This window comes from Pogoniulus pusillus, chromosome 12 (assembly GCF_015220805.1).
Source record: "Pogoniulus pusillus isolate bPogPus1 chromosome 12, bPogPus1.pri, whole genome shotgun sequence".
In the NCBI taxonomy this organism is placed as follows: Eukaryota; Metazoa; Chordata; class Aves; order Piciformes; family Lybiidae; genus Pogoniulus; species Pogoniulus pusillus.
The window spans coordinates 16340554-16359175 of NC_087275.1; the positions used below are offsets into that span (position 1 = coordinate 16340554).

Consider the following 18622-nt stretch of genomic DNA (forward strand, 5'->3'; position numbering starts at 1 on the left):
CAGCTGCTTTTGATGGGGCATGAGCAGTGTTCTGGTAGACATAGTGGCATTGGCGTCTTCGGTCTTCAAACTAGATCCTGGCGTCGGCCGAGGCGTCCGAGACGCCTCCCCCGTGCTTGGAGGCGAGCAGCCTCGCTGGGTGAGGGTGAGACTCTGCAGCTCGGAGCGGCCGCGGTTCCCGCACGCCGTCGAGCCCCGCCCCGCTCCGCTCCGCCCGCTGCAGGAAGGCGGAAGGGTTTCGGGGCACCCCCGCACCCCAGCCTGCGAGAACAGCGTCTGGTGCCATGGCGTGGCGGCTGCGCCGGCAGCTCCGCAGCTGACAGAGGCCCCGCCGGGACCTGCTATGGCCACCGCCCTCTGGTGTGCCCTCTGCAGCTGCCTCCTGCTCTGCGGTGAGTCCGCCCCGCGCCTGGCAGGGGGAGGCCGAGGGGCCCGGGTGAGGGATCGTGATTCTGGTCGCCGCGGTGGGGGTGGCGGGATCAAGTGTCGCTGGAGGCGGCCGGGATCGTTCTCGAGTCGCGCTGCCCGCGGAGCCCGGAGGCGGTTTAGTGTGCGGCGTCGCTGCGGTGACGGGAGCGGGGAAAGGCCGGCAGCCGCCCGCCATTCGCGGGGCTTGGTGCGGAGCGCTAAGGACCGCCGGGATGCTCTGCTGGTGGGGGCTTGGCTCTCGGTGCTTACCCTCGGTTTTCTCCCCGAAGAGCCGTATCTTGTGCTGAGGAACGGGAACCTCGTGTTATGGTTTTGAGTGCTTGTGTGAGTCCCGGTGATGGATCACCGAGCTCCGCAAGGCACGGTGAGTGTGGGCTGCGGGTGCGTGGACGTAGCCGTGCCTGCACCGCCTGGCTCTGACCGTTGGCACTCCCTGACTCCGGCCGTACCTTTCCCAACAGGCTGTATGTGAGGCTGATGCGAGCTGCATACAGACCTGCCACTGACTAGAAGGAGCGCACCGCAGAAGCAGCGCTGGGTGGAAAATCGCTACCTGGAGGCTTTTCAAATGGAAAAGGCTGTCAGGGAAGCGAGCATTCAAAGGCATCACACTCTTTACTGGGAATTTACCAGCCTACTTCCAACCCTTGGTAGCGCTTCCTCAAAGCTTGGGTAGTGCCCTTGAGAGGGCCCCTTGTAGCAAGGACCACATGGTGCAGGTGAGAAGAAATCAGATGCCTGGCTGCCAAGCTGCCTGGGCAACATGTTCCAGTGTCTCACCACCCTGACTGTAAATTTCTTCCTAATATCTAGTCCAAATGTACCCTTCTCAAGCCTCAATCCATTCCTGTTTGTCCTGTCTCTACATGCCCTTGTAAGAAGACCCCAGCTCTCTTATAGGCCTCCTTCAGGTGCTGAAAGGATGCAAAAAGATCCCCCTGGAATAACTTTTCTCCAGGCTGGACAGCCCCAACTCACAGCCTGTCCCCATAGCAGAGGTGCTTTGCAGCCCTGCTCCGTACCTGCTCCAGCAGTTTGATGTCTTTCTTATGCTGGGACACCAGCGTATTTACTAGCTCCCTTGCCTTCAAATGTTCTTGTTTATCTCTTCATTTCAAAGGGGTGGCTTAATAACAGAATGAGTAAAGCATTTTAAATGGGCATGCTAAACCTTGCAGCGATGATATGAAGTTGGTGTATTTGGGGGTTTTGAGGTTTGGGGTTTTTTGTTCATAATTTAAGTCTTATATCCAGGTCTATATAGAAAGACTGTTCAAAAACACACCACAAATCGATCCACACACCCATGTTATTTCCACGGTGCTAGTGGACTCTGAAAAATTTGCTCTTGACAATTTCAGTGAGAGTTGATGCCTGCAGGCTCTTGGGACCTGCATCTTAAGCAGTAACATGTAAGTCATGCATAATAAATGATGATTACCATAAAGACTTTACTTACTGGAAATCATTGATGCTGGCTAATTTTTTTTGTTGTCATTGCATAAGCTTAGAAGGAATAATAGACATCAGGATTTAAGTTGTATTAAAACCTGTTGTTTTTGTTGGGTTTTTTTAAGTGTCTGAGGCGAGGAAGAGAAGAAGGCTATATTTAAGTTTTGGGTGACAGAGGAGTTGCTGGAAGAATACATACTAAGATGTTCATTTGGTTTTGTTTGCTTCCATAGCATCTTCAATGGTGCCAAAACCCCAAAATGCAAGAATTATTTCCGTTAATCTTCACAGCATTTTACAGTGGGATGCACCTGGATTTCACAAAGGAAACATAAGTTACACTGTCCAGTCTAAGAGGTAAGTCTGAGGGAACACTATGTTCTTTAATTCACCTTTTACAACTGCATCGTTTCCTTTTTTAAGGATAAGTACCTGTCCCTTTCTTTTGGCTGGGATGGGCTTATTTTTTGAGCTAAGTAACAGAGCAGAAGCTCTTTCTACACATTTCACACCCAAGACAGTTGTATTTGCACTTTTTATTTTAACAAGAAATGCCTTTTGACCTTGGTTGTTGCTAGCTCCATGTGTGCTTATTTCTGTACTGTGTAGCTGTTACCTGCCATTCACGAGACTTAATCCTGCTGGGTGTTAGGACCTTACCTGATCTCTCATTCCAGCAGCATTTCATCAGTGCCTTTAGTGGAAACACTCAATGAGCTGCAGGCAGGTAGCTTGTCCTGTCAGTGCCTTTAGTGGAAACACTCAATGAGCTGCAGGCAGGTAGCTTGTCCTGTCAGTGCCTTTAGTGGAAACACTCAATGAGCTGCAGGCAGGTAGCCTGTCCGTTCAGTGCCTTTAGTGGAAACACTCAGTGAACTGCAGGCAGGTAGCTTGTCCTGTCAGTGCCTTTAGCGGAAACACTCAATGAGCTGCAGGCAGGTAGCTTGTCCTGTCAGTGCCTTTAGTGGAAACACTCAGTGAACTGCAGGCAGGTAGCTTGTCCTGTCAGTGCCTTTAGCGGAAACACTCAATGAGCTGCAGGCAGGTAGCTTGTCCTGTCAGTGCCTTTAGTGGAAACACTCAATGAGCTGCAGGCAGGTAGCTTGTCCTGTCAGTGCCTTTAGTGGAAACACTCAGTGAACTGCAGGCAGGTAGCTTGTCCTGTCAGTGCCTTTAGTGGAAACACTCAGTGAACTGCAGGCAGGTAGCTTGTCCGTTCAGTGCCTTAGGACACATTTTCTGAGGTCTTCTTTTGTCACTTTTGGTGGGATGATTTAGCTTCGATTTGGTGTTGTTCTGAGCTGGTCTTTCCTGCTGAGAAAAGTGATCTGTGTTGCTCCACTGAGGAAAACAACCACTTGTCCAGCCCTGCAGTGAGCTCCTTCCCTTCCCTCTGTACTTGACAAGGAAACCACATGTTGGGCCAGAGGTCTTGTGTTCCTGCTGAAGGTTTGGCCAAGACATGGTATGATGTCAGGCAGAGATGACAGCACCCACAGGCAGGTGCCTGCTGAGGACAAACCCCAAACTGAGGGTACAGGCCATCTTAGTCAAAAGGAGATTTTTCTGTGCTCGGGTAGCAGCTGCCTGTTGGATCACTATGCTCCTAGGTGGGCTTCTGATGCCAACCAGAAAGAACATCATATGTTAAACAGTTTCCAGTTAGTTCTCAGCCTCTATTTTCTCTGGCTTTTCCTTATATACAAGATAGAACAAGAGGAAATAGAAGATACACAAGATAGAGCAAGAGGGAATGGCCTCAAGCTGTGTCTGGCTAGGTTTAGACTGCATATTAGGACAAAAATTTTCACAGCAAGAGTGGTCAGGCATTGGAATGGGCTGCCCAGGGAGGTGGTTGAGTCACCAGCTCTGAATGTGCTTAAAAGTTGAATGGATGAGGTGCCTTGGGGATATGTTTTAGGGTGAACCTTGTAGAGTAGGTATATTGGTTGGACTTGGTGATCCTGAGGGTCTTTTCCAACCTGAATATTTCTGTGATTCTGTGATCTTTTAAAGACAGTTTTGAGGAAAGTCTAAGTTAGACAGCAGTGCTATGCATAGCTGTGTTAGTCTCACAGACTTGTTTGATAACTGTTGAAGTGTTTGTAACCACGGTGAAGAAAAGGTCATCTATTTGCTGAATCATAGTTCTAATCTGTAACTTTATTACGGGTTTATAGATGCATATAAAGTGCTTTGTGTGTACATTAGTATGATGTTTCTTACATGCCAGATCTATTTCTTTTCTTATTCATGATGAGTTGTGTTAATGAACAGATACAGCACTTCTTCCAGTTAACTGAAAAGTCATTTAGTCAGTTATAATTTACACACTGTATACATTTTGTTTCTCCTCCTTGCAGCATCAATTTCCCTGGAAACACATATGAAAATGTGGTCACAAACTTGACACTTACAGAGTGTAATATCTCTTCTCTGCCTGTATATGGAAACTACATCCTGCAGGTCAGAGCAGAGTCAGAAAATGACCATTCAGACTGGGTATCCATCATATTTAAGCCAATGGATGACAGTAAGCCTTTTTCTACCTTTCCTCAAAAACCATTGTCTGCTATTAATGTGCCTTTACAATCTGGCTCCATAAGGGGTCCTGCAGGAAGACCAGAGAGGGACTTTGCACAAGAGTGTCTAGCAATAGAATAAGAGGGAATGGTTTTAAGCTGAGGGATAGTTTGTTCAGACTGGATCCTAGGAAAAAGTTCTTCAGTATGAGCATGGTAGGATTCTGCAATAGGCTGCTCAGGGAGGCTGTGGATGCCTCTTCCCTGGGGTTGTTTAAGATCAGGTTGGATGAGGTCTTGAACGGCTGAGTGTATTGGAGAGGTGTCCCTGCCCATGGCAGGGAGGTTAGAGTAGATGATCTCTAAGGTCCCTTCCGACTTAAGCCATTCTATGATGATAAGAAAAGCTACAGCATGCAGATCACATTTCAGTTTAATTCCACTGAACTACAAAGTCTTAGCTGTAACACTTTCTGTTTTTGAAGGCAGAAGTTGCTGTCAGAAAGTATAATAGCTTCACTGTTATAGCTAGATGCTAGTATTGGTACTTGAAACTTCTTTTAAGGAGGTTTTCAAAAAATGTCTATTTTTTCTGCCAAAGTAAGGATTATTTCTATTTTTCAGAGGGAGAGCTTTTCTTCAATGGTTCAGAGTTCCTGCATATCTAAACAAGCTAAATTACTTTCTTTTTTATTGCTATGTCAGAAAAAAAAACAAAACACCAACACACAACTGCACAGAGAAAGATTAATTTTTAGTCAGGAAATCTTCATTGTGCAATATTGTCATTCCCTTAGTGAAGATTTAAAATCTTGTGTGAGAGATAATTTAGACATTGCCTTGCACAGTGTAAAGAAATTAGCAGAGATGTTAATTGTGTTGCTGCCACCTGAGCCAGGGAATGACAGAGTACTTTTTGCCAACTAGCATTCTTTGGTTTGGACAAAGGAGAAGTGAGTAACAACCTGTAAAAGTAGTCCTTCCTCTCCCAGGACTCACCACAGCTGGCAAAAGAGAACTGAGTTAATTTGGTGTGTGGGCACTATGGGCTGCAGCAGAATCTGTTACATTTAAGTGCAACAAAAAATTCCTTTTCAAGACAAGTTCTGTAAGGAAAGGATTTACTCATGCTTTTCCATGAGAGGAAATCACTTTCTTCTCATAGATAAAATTATTTAAAGCATCAATTGTATGAAAATGTCCAATTGAAAACAATATGAAACTGAATTGTATTCTTTCTTTTCTTTTACCATTCTAATATATAGCAGTCATTGGGCCACCTGATGTAAAAGTGAGGTCAGAGTCTGGGTCCTTGCATGTGGATTTCGTAGGCCCTTTTGCTGAACATGACAATTGGTCTCTAAAGCAGTATTATGGCTCATGGAATTACAGAATACTTTACTGGAAGAAAGACAGCAGTACAGAGGTAACTTCTGCTTCATAGCTATTGACCCCATGACTTTGGTATGTGCTTTCCTGGTAAAACACCATACCAATGAAGTTCTGATAGCTAAAGGTACTTACTGAAGTAAAAATGTGTCTTTGCTAATTACAGTGTAATCAAGTCTAGTTACTACATCCACTGTTAAGAGCAAATGGCAGATAGCTGTGTAGTTAGATGGCAGCATGGATATAGTTTGCCCTTCCCATGATTAGAAAGGACTGCTGCATTATGAGAGTTTATTCTCTCACTTCAGTGATGTGCTTATTTGTGATGCAATTTTCCACACCAAATCTCTGAATTTCACACATACAAGCAAGGGTAAACTTAGAAGCTGTAACAGCAGTAGTATCTGTTATCATCCCATACGCTCATTTAGATTTGAATCTCATGTCACTCACGTATTTGTGCTCTTTGTGGGACTTTGGCCTTTGAATACTACTGTGGATGAGGCCTTATACTAACTGTGGTCACCTTCACCGCTTCAGTTTCTGTCAGTTGTAATTTACTTTCTTCTTCTCAGGGACAGCATCTTCCATGAATGTGTTACTCATTTCAAAAGGCTTCTCTATGCAAAATGCATGGAGAAGCACCATAAATAGCATATTAATTATAGGGTCATGATGAAGTAAGTTCTTTACCAGAAGATACCAGTCATAGTATAATTAGTGCTTTGCACATCAGTACAATTTTCATATAATAGGACTCCACTCTAGGTAATTCTGATTTATATATTTGTTACCCTGCAAAAGTCTTTAGCATTCAATTCCAGAAAGTAAGTCATAATTTCCCAAAAATCAGACTGATCTTCTATATCCAAACAACAAGCATTGAAGGTATTTCTGCATGTGGAGTGCAAACTTAGGTGGATGACCAGAAAAAGTGGGAACTTCAGGTAGAATTTGTGCTTGCAAGAATGTAGAGGAAAGGTAGTCCAGGAAAATTCATAGGGACCAAAGAACCAAAAGGCACAGACTATACAGACTCATAGACTTCATTTTGAAGTGGATGCTTACTCAAAATTTTGAAACCTAGCTACAGAGTCTTCTTACCCCTGAGAAAGAATCTAAGTAATGGATCATGCAGGAATTCCTATACTCCACAGGGATTGTATAGTTACAGAGAAACAATCAATCATGCCTCTAAACAGCAAGTTGCTGTCAGTCACTTAATAGCTTCCACAAACCTTTCTTTTTATTTTTTTCCTTCCTTTTTTAAATAAAATTCTTTTGTGCCTAGATCATCCACTTTACTTGCTCTGTCTCAAATTAAGTTATGTTTGCCCATGATGCTCTTAGTTAATCACATTTGCTTAAGCAATTGCTTTTCTCTCATTGGTCACATCTCTCTTGATCTCTTTAACTGAATACTTTATTAGCATTGCTAGAAGCAGCCAGAAAGTAAGTCAGTAATGTGAATGGTCTCATGCTCTAACTATAGGTGAAATCAGTGTAGCCATAATTTCTGTGGCAGTGGCAGGGCAATTCATTCTGCTTGAAAAGCTTTATTCACATTGCAACTATAACTATTCATCCTACTACATGTCATTTTAATTACTTGCCTAGTCCATTCCATGGCCTCCTGCTTTTCAAATTTTCTGTGTTCCTCTCTGTTACTAGGTAACTCACATAGATACTGAACATAACTCAGAAATACTATCTCAGTTGGAGCCATGGACAATATATTGTGTTCAAGTGCAAGCAGTTATCCCTGAGTGGAACAAAACAGGGGAACCGAGTGGAGAGCTTTGTGAGCAGACAACCCACAATGGTAATACCTCCATGTGTCACGGTGGGATACACATCGTAGGGGAATGGGAAATGTGCAGAGCCATTCAAAATTAACACCAGTGTCATGTGTAATCCTTCCAAAAATGGATGTGTTTGTTACTTTAGTATTGCTTGGTGGTTAATATATGTATGCCTTTGAAGCAGGAGTTGGAAATGAAGCAAAAACTACAAGCAGCATGGCACTGGTGGCTTACTGCTTTGCTGCAGAAGCATCTAAGTTCCTCATACTTTGAAATTCAGAACTAAATGGAGCATATGCTCTTCACTGATCACACTGTGTGTCTGAATTACTTTTACCATCACCTATATTCATTATCTTACAAAACCTGGGGTTTTTTGTATAATTGGTATTATATGTTGCAACTGTGGTGCTATTGCCAGTGTCTGCCATGGGACTAGGCCTTGATGCTCTTTCTCTCTGAAGCACAGCAGTTATTAATCAATAATATAAAGAAATGCTTTATTTAGATAGTTACTTCTTATTTGGAATGCAGTTAACTACCAAAGGCACTTTTCTTTGCAGCCATGCCACCTTAGCTGCTGGTTTGGAGTTCAGCAGTAACCATCCCATGGTCTGACCCTGTTGTCTTAGCAGTGAGCTTTGTGATGCTATTTAAAAGAAAGGATCCTAGATACTCCCTTGTGCACAGGCATAATGTGTATTTTGGCTAACTTGCATCCTCAGAGAACGTGTAGAAAGTCAGAGGTAGAGGCACAAGCTGTCTGGAGAAGTTACTGAACCGAATATCTCATACATTCTGGTGGTGGTGTTGCATGTTGGTTCATGGCCAGAACAGTGCTTAAGAAGTGTAGGTTGGTTTAAAACATTTATATAGTGAGGTATGGATACATCTTCATTCCCATTTCCTAGTGTGAAATCCCTATGCATGATAATTTTTTTAAAGGCTCAGTAGTTTAAAATTTGACAGACCTTCCTCCCCTTTTACCATAGATTCATAGAACTGTTTTGGTCGGGAAAGACCTCTAAGACCATCAGCTCCAATCATCAACATAAGACCACTATGGCCATTAAACAATGTCCCTAAGTGCCATGTCCACACATTTGTTGAACACCTCCAGGGATGGTGACTCCACCACCACCCTGAGTAATCTGTTCCAGTGCCTGTCCACTCTTTCAGTAAAGAAATAGATCCTAGTATCCAATCTAAAACCCCTGTGGCACAATTTCAGGCCATTTCCTCTCATTGTATCTTTACTTTGCTGCCAGTTTTACAGATTTAAGAGAACGGTGGAAGCCAAAGAATATACAATGGCTTTTTTGCATTCTATCACCTTGTGGACAGTTGTGTTGGTTTGTGGGTTTTTTTCCTTCCATCATTTGCCTAGTATTGCAGGTCCAATCACCAGTATGTGTAACTGTAAATGGTAAATGCCTAAGTACAACAGCTTGTAAGCCTACCTTACTGAGAACTTCCTCAGCCTATTCAGACAAAAATATAAATAAGAGATATTTTGCATCTGGAAACAAAGATTTATGTTTGTAGCTACAATTCTGTAGTAGATTTTTTTTAATGCCATCAAGTGGTGATTGTAAAAGAGTATATTAAAAAAATAATGTCGTCACATTTTGAATTTCTTTTTCTTGTCTCTTGCAGGTGTAACTCCTGTGTGGATAATTGTGACTATTGTTATAGGATCAATGTTGGCCATTGTAATATCTGTTCCTGTTTGTTTCTTTTCCTTATTGTATTTGTATCGGCACACCAAACACATTTTCTGCCCTTCCTATATTTTCCCACAACACTTAAAAGAGGTTTGTCTTCTACTTAACACAATGAAAGTCAGCCCTTTCGGCCAAGGCTCTTGCTTTTCAAAGGCTTCCTGCCCCAGAACCTTTAGAGCTTCTTTTATTTTGCCTGATTTCATTTGCTCCTGATTGTTAGCCATCAGTGAAGTGCAGGTCATGCTGAGGGGTTTTTAGACTACAGGCAGCAATGCTGGGTATCTTTGGTTATATAGTTGTTGTGTCGTTCTTCTGCCAAACATAAGAAGCCATGCAAATAAGTGTAAATGATTAAGTTGTGAACTTTGGAAAAAGCTGATAAAGACAGGTGTGGGAAAGGTAGGGAAAAGTTACCTCGTTTAATATTTAATTTCTGGCCTTATAGGACCATACATTTTGCATGAATTATACCCCATTTTTTCAAGTTCTGTACAGCCATAAATAAGAAGCAGTGAAACTGGACTTCCTTTTGCAGTATACTGATGTATAATAAACTCTAAAATACTGTCATTTTGAACTGTTCTGCATGGAACAGTCAGAAATATTTAAAAGCTGAACAATTTGAAAGCTTGGCATATACTTTTATTCCTAAAGCAGATGCATGCTTTGTGAGATGAAGCTTTATATGGATTAGAAACAGGAGGTTTTCTTTAAAGTGAGAGAGTAACAGGTGCTAACTTACAGTTCCTCTTTTTAGATAGCAAACAACAGATAACTGTCTCCCCTCCTCATTTATACTTACATCTACACATTTGTTCTCCTGAAACAAAGCTCTTTCACAAATAGAATAACGGGCAAAAACCACAACAGAGTTTTAAATTAGGTAAAGAATGTAGGAAAAAATCCAGAAATTTAAGATAAAAAAAAGAGCAATAAAGGTTAGCAATTACTGCTAGCAAGTACCAACTGACTCTGTTATCTATGTAACAACATAAAAAGGCTGTATCAAAATCTCCTCAAAGAAAACAACCCTATACAGAGTCTTGCATACACTGAAGTTAGTAACCTGCAGTCTTCTAGTTTCCTGCAGTTTCTCCGGGTCTTTTATTTTGAATGACTTAGAGTTCAGCAGACTATGGCTTTGCAGCTGACTTAGCAATCATCTTGTGCTTTAAGCTGAGCCCACACTCAGCACAGGGTAGTTTGCTGTTGGGTAGGTAGCATTGTTTTGATAAATACAGGATATAGTCAAGTTTCATTTTGCACACAGGTTTCTCACAAGAAAGGGAGAGTTTTCGTTTTGTGATGGTGGGTTTTAGTGGTTAGTCACAGTAATCAAAGATCAATCATGCTTACTAAAATGATACTTATCAAAGGCAGTGGTTTTGCTGCCTGAATATTTGGGATTGCATGTTACTGATAATTTTTCAAATCAGTTTGATAGAAAAAAGCTCTAATAGAAATAACATTGGTATTTATTTTTGTAATTACAGTTAACAGGACTCCTGATAGAGCAGCTTGTTTCTTATGTAAAATGTACTAAGGTAATAGACACAGATCAAGTCACAAGGACAAAATGCAGTTGTACTCCTCCAGTCACTACCAATAAAATCAGCTGCCACTTCAGCTGCCAAAATGAGCACCCAGCATGTAATTGCTGTGTTGAATAGGTGTGCTCTTCTTGTGTTGACATTCATCCTGCAAAATGCATATTCATTGCTGAAGCTGGTTCCATCTTGATCAACAGAACAGAGAGTGGGAGAAATGTGTAACATTTTTGCACCAAACTGCATAGCCCCATAAATCTCCCTCCCTCTCCTTTATTTGACTAAGTGGTTGTGGTTTATGTTGACATTTAAAGCATTGCTATTTAAAGTCTGAGTAGACAGCTCTGAGATGGCTGGAACTGTTCACATCTTTTGGAGCTATTTGACAGATTTCAATGTTAGAGCTGAGAGGTTATTACATTGTCACCACTCTGGGACTTCTAAGCATTGAGAAGGCCAGCTGACGTGTGGAAAAAACATAGAACATATTTCTAAGCAAACAGGATGGTATGTCTGGTGTAGCCTAATTCTCATTTCCTCTTTCCTTCACAGTTTTTGAGCAAGCCTCCCAGTAGCTCACATTTTTTTTCTGCATTCCCACAAGAAGAACATCTCTCTTATGACAAGCTAACTGTTGTTTCAGAAGAATCAAAAAACCAGAGTGATGAAACTGGAAATGAGGCCAGAAAGACAACAGAGCACCTTCAGGAGTCTGAACGAGAAGATTCTGATTCCAGAATAGTACCAGCTTCAGAAGAGGCCTAAAGGGATTGCATACTTTCACTCAGGCCAAATGAAAAGCAAATGAGGTGGTTTTATCCTTCTTATTGCTGCATTCTTAAGACAGTAAAAAATCACTTACAAAATGGCATACACAGACTTCAAACATAATCGTGGCTTTTCTTAAAAGTACAACAATCCTGACTATAAATGAGGCATTAAATCATACATAATTTTTGCTATATTATGACATTAAGTTAAAAAGCAAATCTGTATCAGTGAATGTAACTTTGAACAGTTTATTGCAGGTGCTAATCAAAAAGGCATATTTTATAAGGTTTGTAACAGAAGACTCTATTTTGTAGATAAAGACCTGATCTGACTTAGCTTCTACATGAGAGACCATGTGTGTTTCTTAAGGATGTCTCTAGTGGCATAATCTTTCTATTGAATTTCTTTTTTTTTTCGTCACCTGATGCAAGTTTATAAAGTTTTTATGATGTTACAAGCTTGGTATGAATAAACCAAGCACAAATATTCAAAGACTTTTGCCTTGCAAAGTGTATGTCACACTCCATTGCTAAGGATAATGGGAACGTTTGGGTGCACTGTCAGCCCTGTACATGCAGGTATTGATCAATCCCCTGAGTCTCAGCCCTGCAGTTTCTATGGCTAATTACATTTTGCCTACCTAATCCAGAGGCCATTGAAGCCTGTGAAAAACTGAAAAACTTTACAGCTGAAACAGGATTTAAGAGGTAGGTTAGTTTTATTTTTTTACTGATATACATTCTTCTTTCAGGAAAAAAAATAAAACCAGTTGACTCCTGTGCTACATTAATACAGTCTCACCTGCATAGCCCTGTTCATGCACTTGAAGCTCCACACTAGCAGTAGGGCATAAAGTGTGGCTTTCACACTGTGCACTAAGTGATGCAAATTTTCTAGTATGCATTGTATGAGAGTGTCAGCAAAAGTAACTTGCCACGAGTGAAGTTGTGTGCAAATCTCAACTCGATGTGGGAATTGCAACATTTTTGGCCAAAGTTTTAAGGTTTGTCACTTCCTGGAAACTGTTGCAGAAAGAAAACATACAACAGGCACCGATTCTTTGTACCATCCAGCTGCATGTAATCGACACATGGTTTTTCTGCACATTTTAGTTTTCATCATGTTCTGCTTGTGTTGAGTTGAAGAAATCACCCCCCAAATAAGATTTACCAGAGCAGCATAGGCAGCTTGAAAGTAAGATAAAGCTATATTTTACAGCAAGCTGAATTTACAAGAATCTATACAAAATATATTTACATGTATTTACAGTTATGTACAACTTAGAAATAATACAGAAATACAATCCCCACCCCAGGCAAAGAAGAGCCCAGAAGAGGCCAATGCCACCTTCTTCTCTACCCCCACATAAAAAAACAGCAAGATCTCATGTGTTACCTGATCAGTCCAGGTTAGCACACAGCGTGGAGGAGTCAGAGAGGTGAAGGAATAGCAACAGAGCCCACCAGCCAAGACAGTGGAGTTGTTTACACATTACCAATTTATCCCTCTTAGCAAACCAATGAATGATACAGACTTTATCATTATTCTTTTACAACCACTGCTACAACTGATTTACATTCTGCACTGAGCTTTCAGGAAAGTCCCTATTTCTCATACAGGAATTTTCCAGTAAGCCTTAAACTGCTATGCTGCTTTAACGTGGGCTATGGAAAAAATAGGGAAGCATGTTCACTGGGGTAGGTTTAAAATACTTTGTTCCAGTGATGCTTTTCTTCACCTCTCACCAAAGCCACGTTGTGAGTGCTGATCCTAATGAAGGCCAAGGTCCTGTGTTTGGTTCACATCTCCACTGTAAAAATTACATTCCCTTTGTGTGTTCCATATGCCTCATTTCACAGTAGTATCTTTTTCTGTGTGTTCTCTTTTTATGTTGCTTTCCATTTCTAGCCTTCACAGAATGGCAAAAAACCCATGTGACCAATGCATGTGCTCATTGGCTGGCCAGATGCTGTCAGAAAAGAGTTGAAATTTCCCTGCCTTTTCTTCACTCTTTTAGTAGAGCTGTTCTCATCTGTCTGGTGGATGATTTTCCTGGAAGAGCAGGAAGTTATGGTCTATGAGGTGTGGCTAACAGGTGGTTCAAAGGGCACTACCAAGGAACTCCTATGTGCTGTTCCACTTCATTATAGGTTTATTGGTGAACCAAACTGGGGAAGACAAAAAAACCCAAATCTTAGCTATTCAGAGGTAGAGTCTTTTTAAATTGAAGCAGGAAAAATGTTTGCAAAAATATAGTCTCTGAAATGTTGAGAGGTTGGCTTCCCCCATTTGAAAAGGAGAAGTGTTTCCCCTCATGCCAATACCAGTTGTACTATCGTATGAGAGGGAGCAGGCAAGACTGTTCTCAGAACACTGCTTCCTCTTTCAAGACACCCAGACATGTGGGGGAAAGGAGGGTTGATCTGACTGCTTCACTTGTTTAGCTTTTTAATATGGGCTATTAATATCATTTAAATGTGGAATGATAAAAGTTTAATATGGGTTATGAATATAATGTATTGATTTAATAACTAACTTAATTTATACTTCATTATTATATTTTATTGCTTTGTCAATATAATTTATTTAATACCGTTTACAACTAAAAGAGAGTGATAAGCTGTACTTCAGAGCTCCTACACAGGGTGCTCATTGAAACCTGACTTGCACTAAACATGGAGCGTTTTCACCTCCGGGCATGATCTATAGCAATTGAAGGAACCTGTCACAGAAAAACAAAGTCCTTCATCTACACGTAGAAGGAACTTAACATTTCAGGCATGTGACACAAAGTGCAAGTACAGAGCATTACAACAAGGATAAGAAGAATTCACACCACTATGAAAAGGGAAAGGCCGACTGAGTTTTCACTTCTGATTTCTCACCTCTAATGTGTTTTGTTTACCTTACTTCATACTAACCTGACTAAAACCCAGCTAAGCCACCAGTGCCTGCAGCTTTTACTCACATGTTGCTAAGCAGTGGTTCCTGAGCATCTGGGGGTTTTCCACTGTTTTGTTATTTAATGGGCCAAGACCCAGTAAATGAGTTACAGTTAGATAAAAAGACTGACGAGCTGTGATGCACTGACACCCCATAAGGCAAATCCCTCAGGCTCTCCCTAAGACAGTAGCTCCTTCAGAAGGCAGCTGGCTAGGATTCTTCTCTGGAGGAGCATCTCTTTCTTGGTTGACTATGAAAAAAAGCTGTAGGCTGCTTTTTCCTTTTAGGCAAGGTTAGTCCATGCAAACACTTCTTTGACATCGTGTATTCCTTCCTTCTGCTTAGCAAGGAAATCAGGAATCTAGTTATGACTGGCACTGAGGCCAGACACAAAGTCAGATATCACAGTGCCACTTGAGACTTTTAAAAGTAAGCCTTCCAAGAGTACCTAAAAGCAATCTAGATTTTTTTTTCTTCAGACTGAGTAGATCAGGGTAGATGGGAGCAGTGTAACTCAGCTTCAGTAAGGATTTTAATATTGTTTCCTGTAACATCCTCACAGGCCAGATTAGGAAGTGTGGGTTAGATGAGTGGACAGTGAGGTGGATTGAGAACTGGTTGAACAACAGAGCTCAGTGTATTGTGATTAGCAGCAGCACAGAGTCTACTTGGAGGCCTGCAGCTAGCAGTGCTTCCCAGGACTCAGTACTGGGTCCTATCCTATTAACAGATTCATCAATGACTTGGACAAAGGGACAGAGTAACCTCAGCAACCTTGCTGATACAAAACTGGGAGCAGTGGCTGACACACCAGAAGGCTGTGCTGCCATTCAGAGGCACAAGCTCAACAACATGGTATCTACTGCCTCTTCAAAGCAGAGTTGATCTTCACCTAAGCTTACGGAGAGTACATTGCAAATTAATCAATAAAATAGGTGAACTTCTGTGTTATGATGTAAACTGCAAAGTATGGAAGTATGCTGCTAACTCTGGCGTAGTGTGCCAAGAGTTTTGGCAAAGTGCTGAATAAAACAGACCTGGGAGTTACTGGAAAAATACTTTACACATGAAATGCAAAGCAGAGCAGGATGATTGAGGGCTGGAAAAGTGGGAAAACCTGAGAGAGAGAAGTCTAGGCTTGTAGTGAACAAACTGTTTATAAAAGAGAGCAATAAGGTAAGACAGCTAGAGAAGGAGTTAACAGTTTAGCACACTGCAGTCAAGGGAGCAGAGTGAGCATTGCAGAAAGAAGAGGAACACCAGAATCCATTGCTAACCAAAGGACTAGAGCTGTTGTCACCCACCAGCTCCACATGCCTCTTCTTTCTCTTCATATTGGTAACTTCAGTGTCTTCCTTCTCTGGCCCCTCCTGGATTCAAAAGGGAAGGCTGGGTGGCTGTAGAGTACAGCTCTGCATCTGCTGGCTGCCCACCCAGAGCAACACAGCCAGAAATGCTTGTGGTGGATTGAAAAGTATGTCCAAACAAAAATCACCAGACTAGCTCAGAAGGCTTGGAAGCAAATGAAGCTATGTATTTACAGCAAGCTAAAATCTAAAAACATATAATACAAGGCATATGTACAAGAATATCTTTACAAATATTTTAAATTATTTCCAATTTAGAAATAACACAAAGAACCCCGTGGACAAAGCCCAGAAGGGGCCAACCACCACCATCTTCTTTTCCCCTCACTCCCCAGTGAGAAAACCAGAAAGACCCCAACTATTATCTACACAGCCAAAGTTAGTGCAGAAATCAGTGCAGAGGAGGGAAGAGAGAGCAAAGCAGGAGGCAGAAAGGAGAAGGAAAGAAAATTATTTATACAGCAGATTGATTATATACTAGTCCAGCAAATGAGTGGAATGGTATAGATTGATTGTTGTTCTTCTGCATCCAATATAATTATTTATTTAAAATTTTGAATGAAACTAGAGTGTTAACTCTAAAACAGCCACAAAACTTTATATCCACGACAAGCTACATAAAAAAAAACAAACAAACCACCAAAAAAAGGCAAAGCTTCTCAAGGATTCTTAAACATAAACACAGCATAAGAATCTGTGATGTTATAACCCACTTGTTTTCTGATACAACCATTGTTGGTTTGTAAAATGTAGTTTTCTAATCAGCATCAGTTATTGGATAAATGGTATAGAATGCCTGTGCAAATCAAGCCCCCTTTCCCTGATATTGTCCTGTTGTGATAAAGAAGGTGAAAATAGCTACTTTACAGAAAGTACTGTGAATAATCAGCAGGCTTAGATTAAGTTCTACATACAATATACTGGAAATGGCTCATTTGCAGTTCCTCAATTCTGAGTCCTCTCTTATTTCTTCCTTACAAATTGGATTTCCTCAAATTAACTCTGCTGCTTTCAAGAAATTACTGTAAAAGACTAAAGGCATGGGATAATGATAACATCAAAAGGAAAAATGAGAAACCACTGTGGAAATTTTACAGAGGAAGTCCCAGCTCCAGCAATACTGATGTGCATTCACTATTGCCAGGATTCCACCCGGGAGAGAGCACCAGACCAAGGGATCTCTTTAATAACTTTCTGCTCTTCCACTTTCCCTGACACTGTGTCAAGCATTGCCTCTCATTTTCACTCTCTTCTCTCAGCTTCTGTTGTTTACGCTGAACATCTTAAAACTAAATTGCAAGGTCCTCAGAACAGGGACTTCCTTTTCCAATCTACATGACTAATGTGCTGACAAAGATGATGTAAACTACAAGTGGAGCTTTGCACAGATTTTCTGATTCATGGTTAGATTTTCAGACATGCCAATAGAACAATCAGACTCTGATGCTCACTTTAGCCAAGCACAACTTGCTGATCATTGTGAAATATTACCTATGAAAATCAAAGTTTTAGATGTATTACAGTTAGGCATTCTGAAGATACTAGACAGGTCTCCATCAGCTGTAAAAGGACAGGTTGACAGCAGGCTTTTCACATTCTTACAGCTGAGTTGACATAAATTATGACCCCCACCCTGTCCTTCAAGATCTAATGCATTCTTCTGAACAGTTGCCTATGTTTTATGTACCTGAATTTTGTGCACAAGGTAGAAGTGGTAGGTTATATTCTGACTTTTTTGTCATAATATCTCACAAGATACTGTCACAGACAAGGAAAACTAGTCTGGGCTAAAGGAGACAAATGTGGGGTTTAGAGTGGGTCATAAACTATAAATGAGTCACTGTCTCTCTGTTGTGAAAGAGGCAATTGCCATAAAGAGTACACAGACTGCCCTGTAGCCCACAAAACAATAAAATAATCCTTCCAGCCATTTAGCACTATTAAGGCTATGTGGAGAGCACTACAGACAGTGCCAGGGAAAACCAGGAGAAAAAAAAAATATGAAAAAATAAATGCTTTGTGAAGGAAGACTGTTATGTGCCTAGCCATAAGAAGTCTGATGGCAACATGATGGTAGTCTTCAAAAATGTGAGGCTTCTGAAAACAGGAAATGAGTAATCTGTGCTATATGGCCATGGCAGATGTGAAAGTAGGTATAAGACTGAAACAAGACAGACACAAGGAGATGTTTTCTAATGATGAAAATAGAAAAAGTACAGAAGATGCTGCCTGGGAGGTGGCATATTAAAAAGCAAAGAATTAAAGCCAAATGTCTATTAGGAAGGAGGTAGGTAGAGATGATTCTGCCCTGAACCTGTACAATGAAGCACTAGACCCCCTAGGATCCTTCCTTCCTGAGCCTATGGGTCTACATTTCAAAGAAGATGAAATACTGTATTGGGTTCTTTTATCCTGTTCCAGAGTTGACAGGAGAAGAAACAAGCAAATAATTTCTCCTTTGTCCGTCAGCCAATGGAAATAAATTTAGTGGAGCATGCATGGCTTAGTTTCCTCCATCACACATGTGTTTCAGGGTTGACATTGATGATCAGAGGAGCACACATTGTCTTGACTTCTGTTTGTTGCCTGTGTGCTGTAGATAGACCTTCTTTTCCAACTGATTGTATCAACACCAGTTTCTGTTTCTTTCTTCTATAATTATCAGTGAGGAAGTGG

At 41.3% G+C, this 18622-nt stretch overlaps 1 protein-coding gene across 2 annotated transcripts; it reads left to right on the forward strand.

Annotated features, from left to right (window-relative positions):
- Nucleotides 1-155: 155 nt before the first annotated feature.
- On the forward strand, nt 156-12128 carry IL10RB (interleukin 10 receptor subunit beta). 2 transcript variants are annotated; one of them, XM_064152443.1, is made up of 7 exons: nt 156-392; nt 2115-2238; nt 4245-4414; nt 5669-5829; nt 7464-7614; nt 9251-9408; nt 11418-12128. In XM_064152443.1, the coding sequence occupies exons 1-7, from the start codon at nt 344-346 to the stop codon at nt 11628-11630; spliced, it is 1026 nt and encodes a 341-aa protein (XP_064008513.1). In that variant the 5' UTR covers nt 156-343; the 3' UTR covers nt 11631-12128. The 2 variants fall into 2 exon arrangements, with proteins under 2 accessions (XP_064008513.1, XP_064008514.1); XM_064152444.1 differs by lacking the exon at nt 156-392 and adding an exon at nt 1052-1841.
- Nucleotides 12129-18622: the final 6494 nt, after the last annotated feature.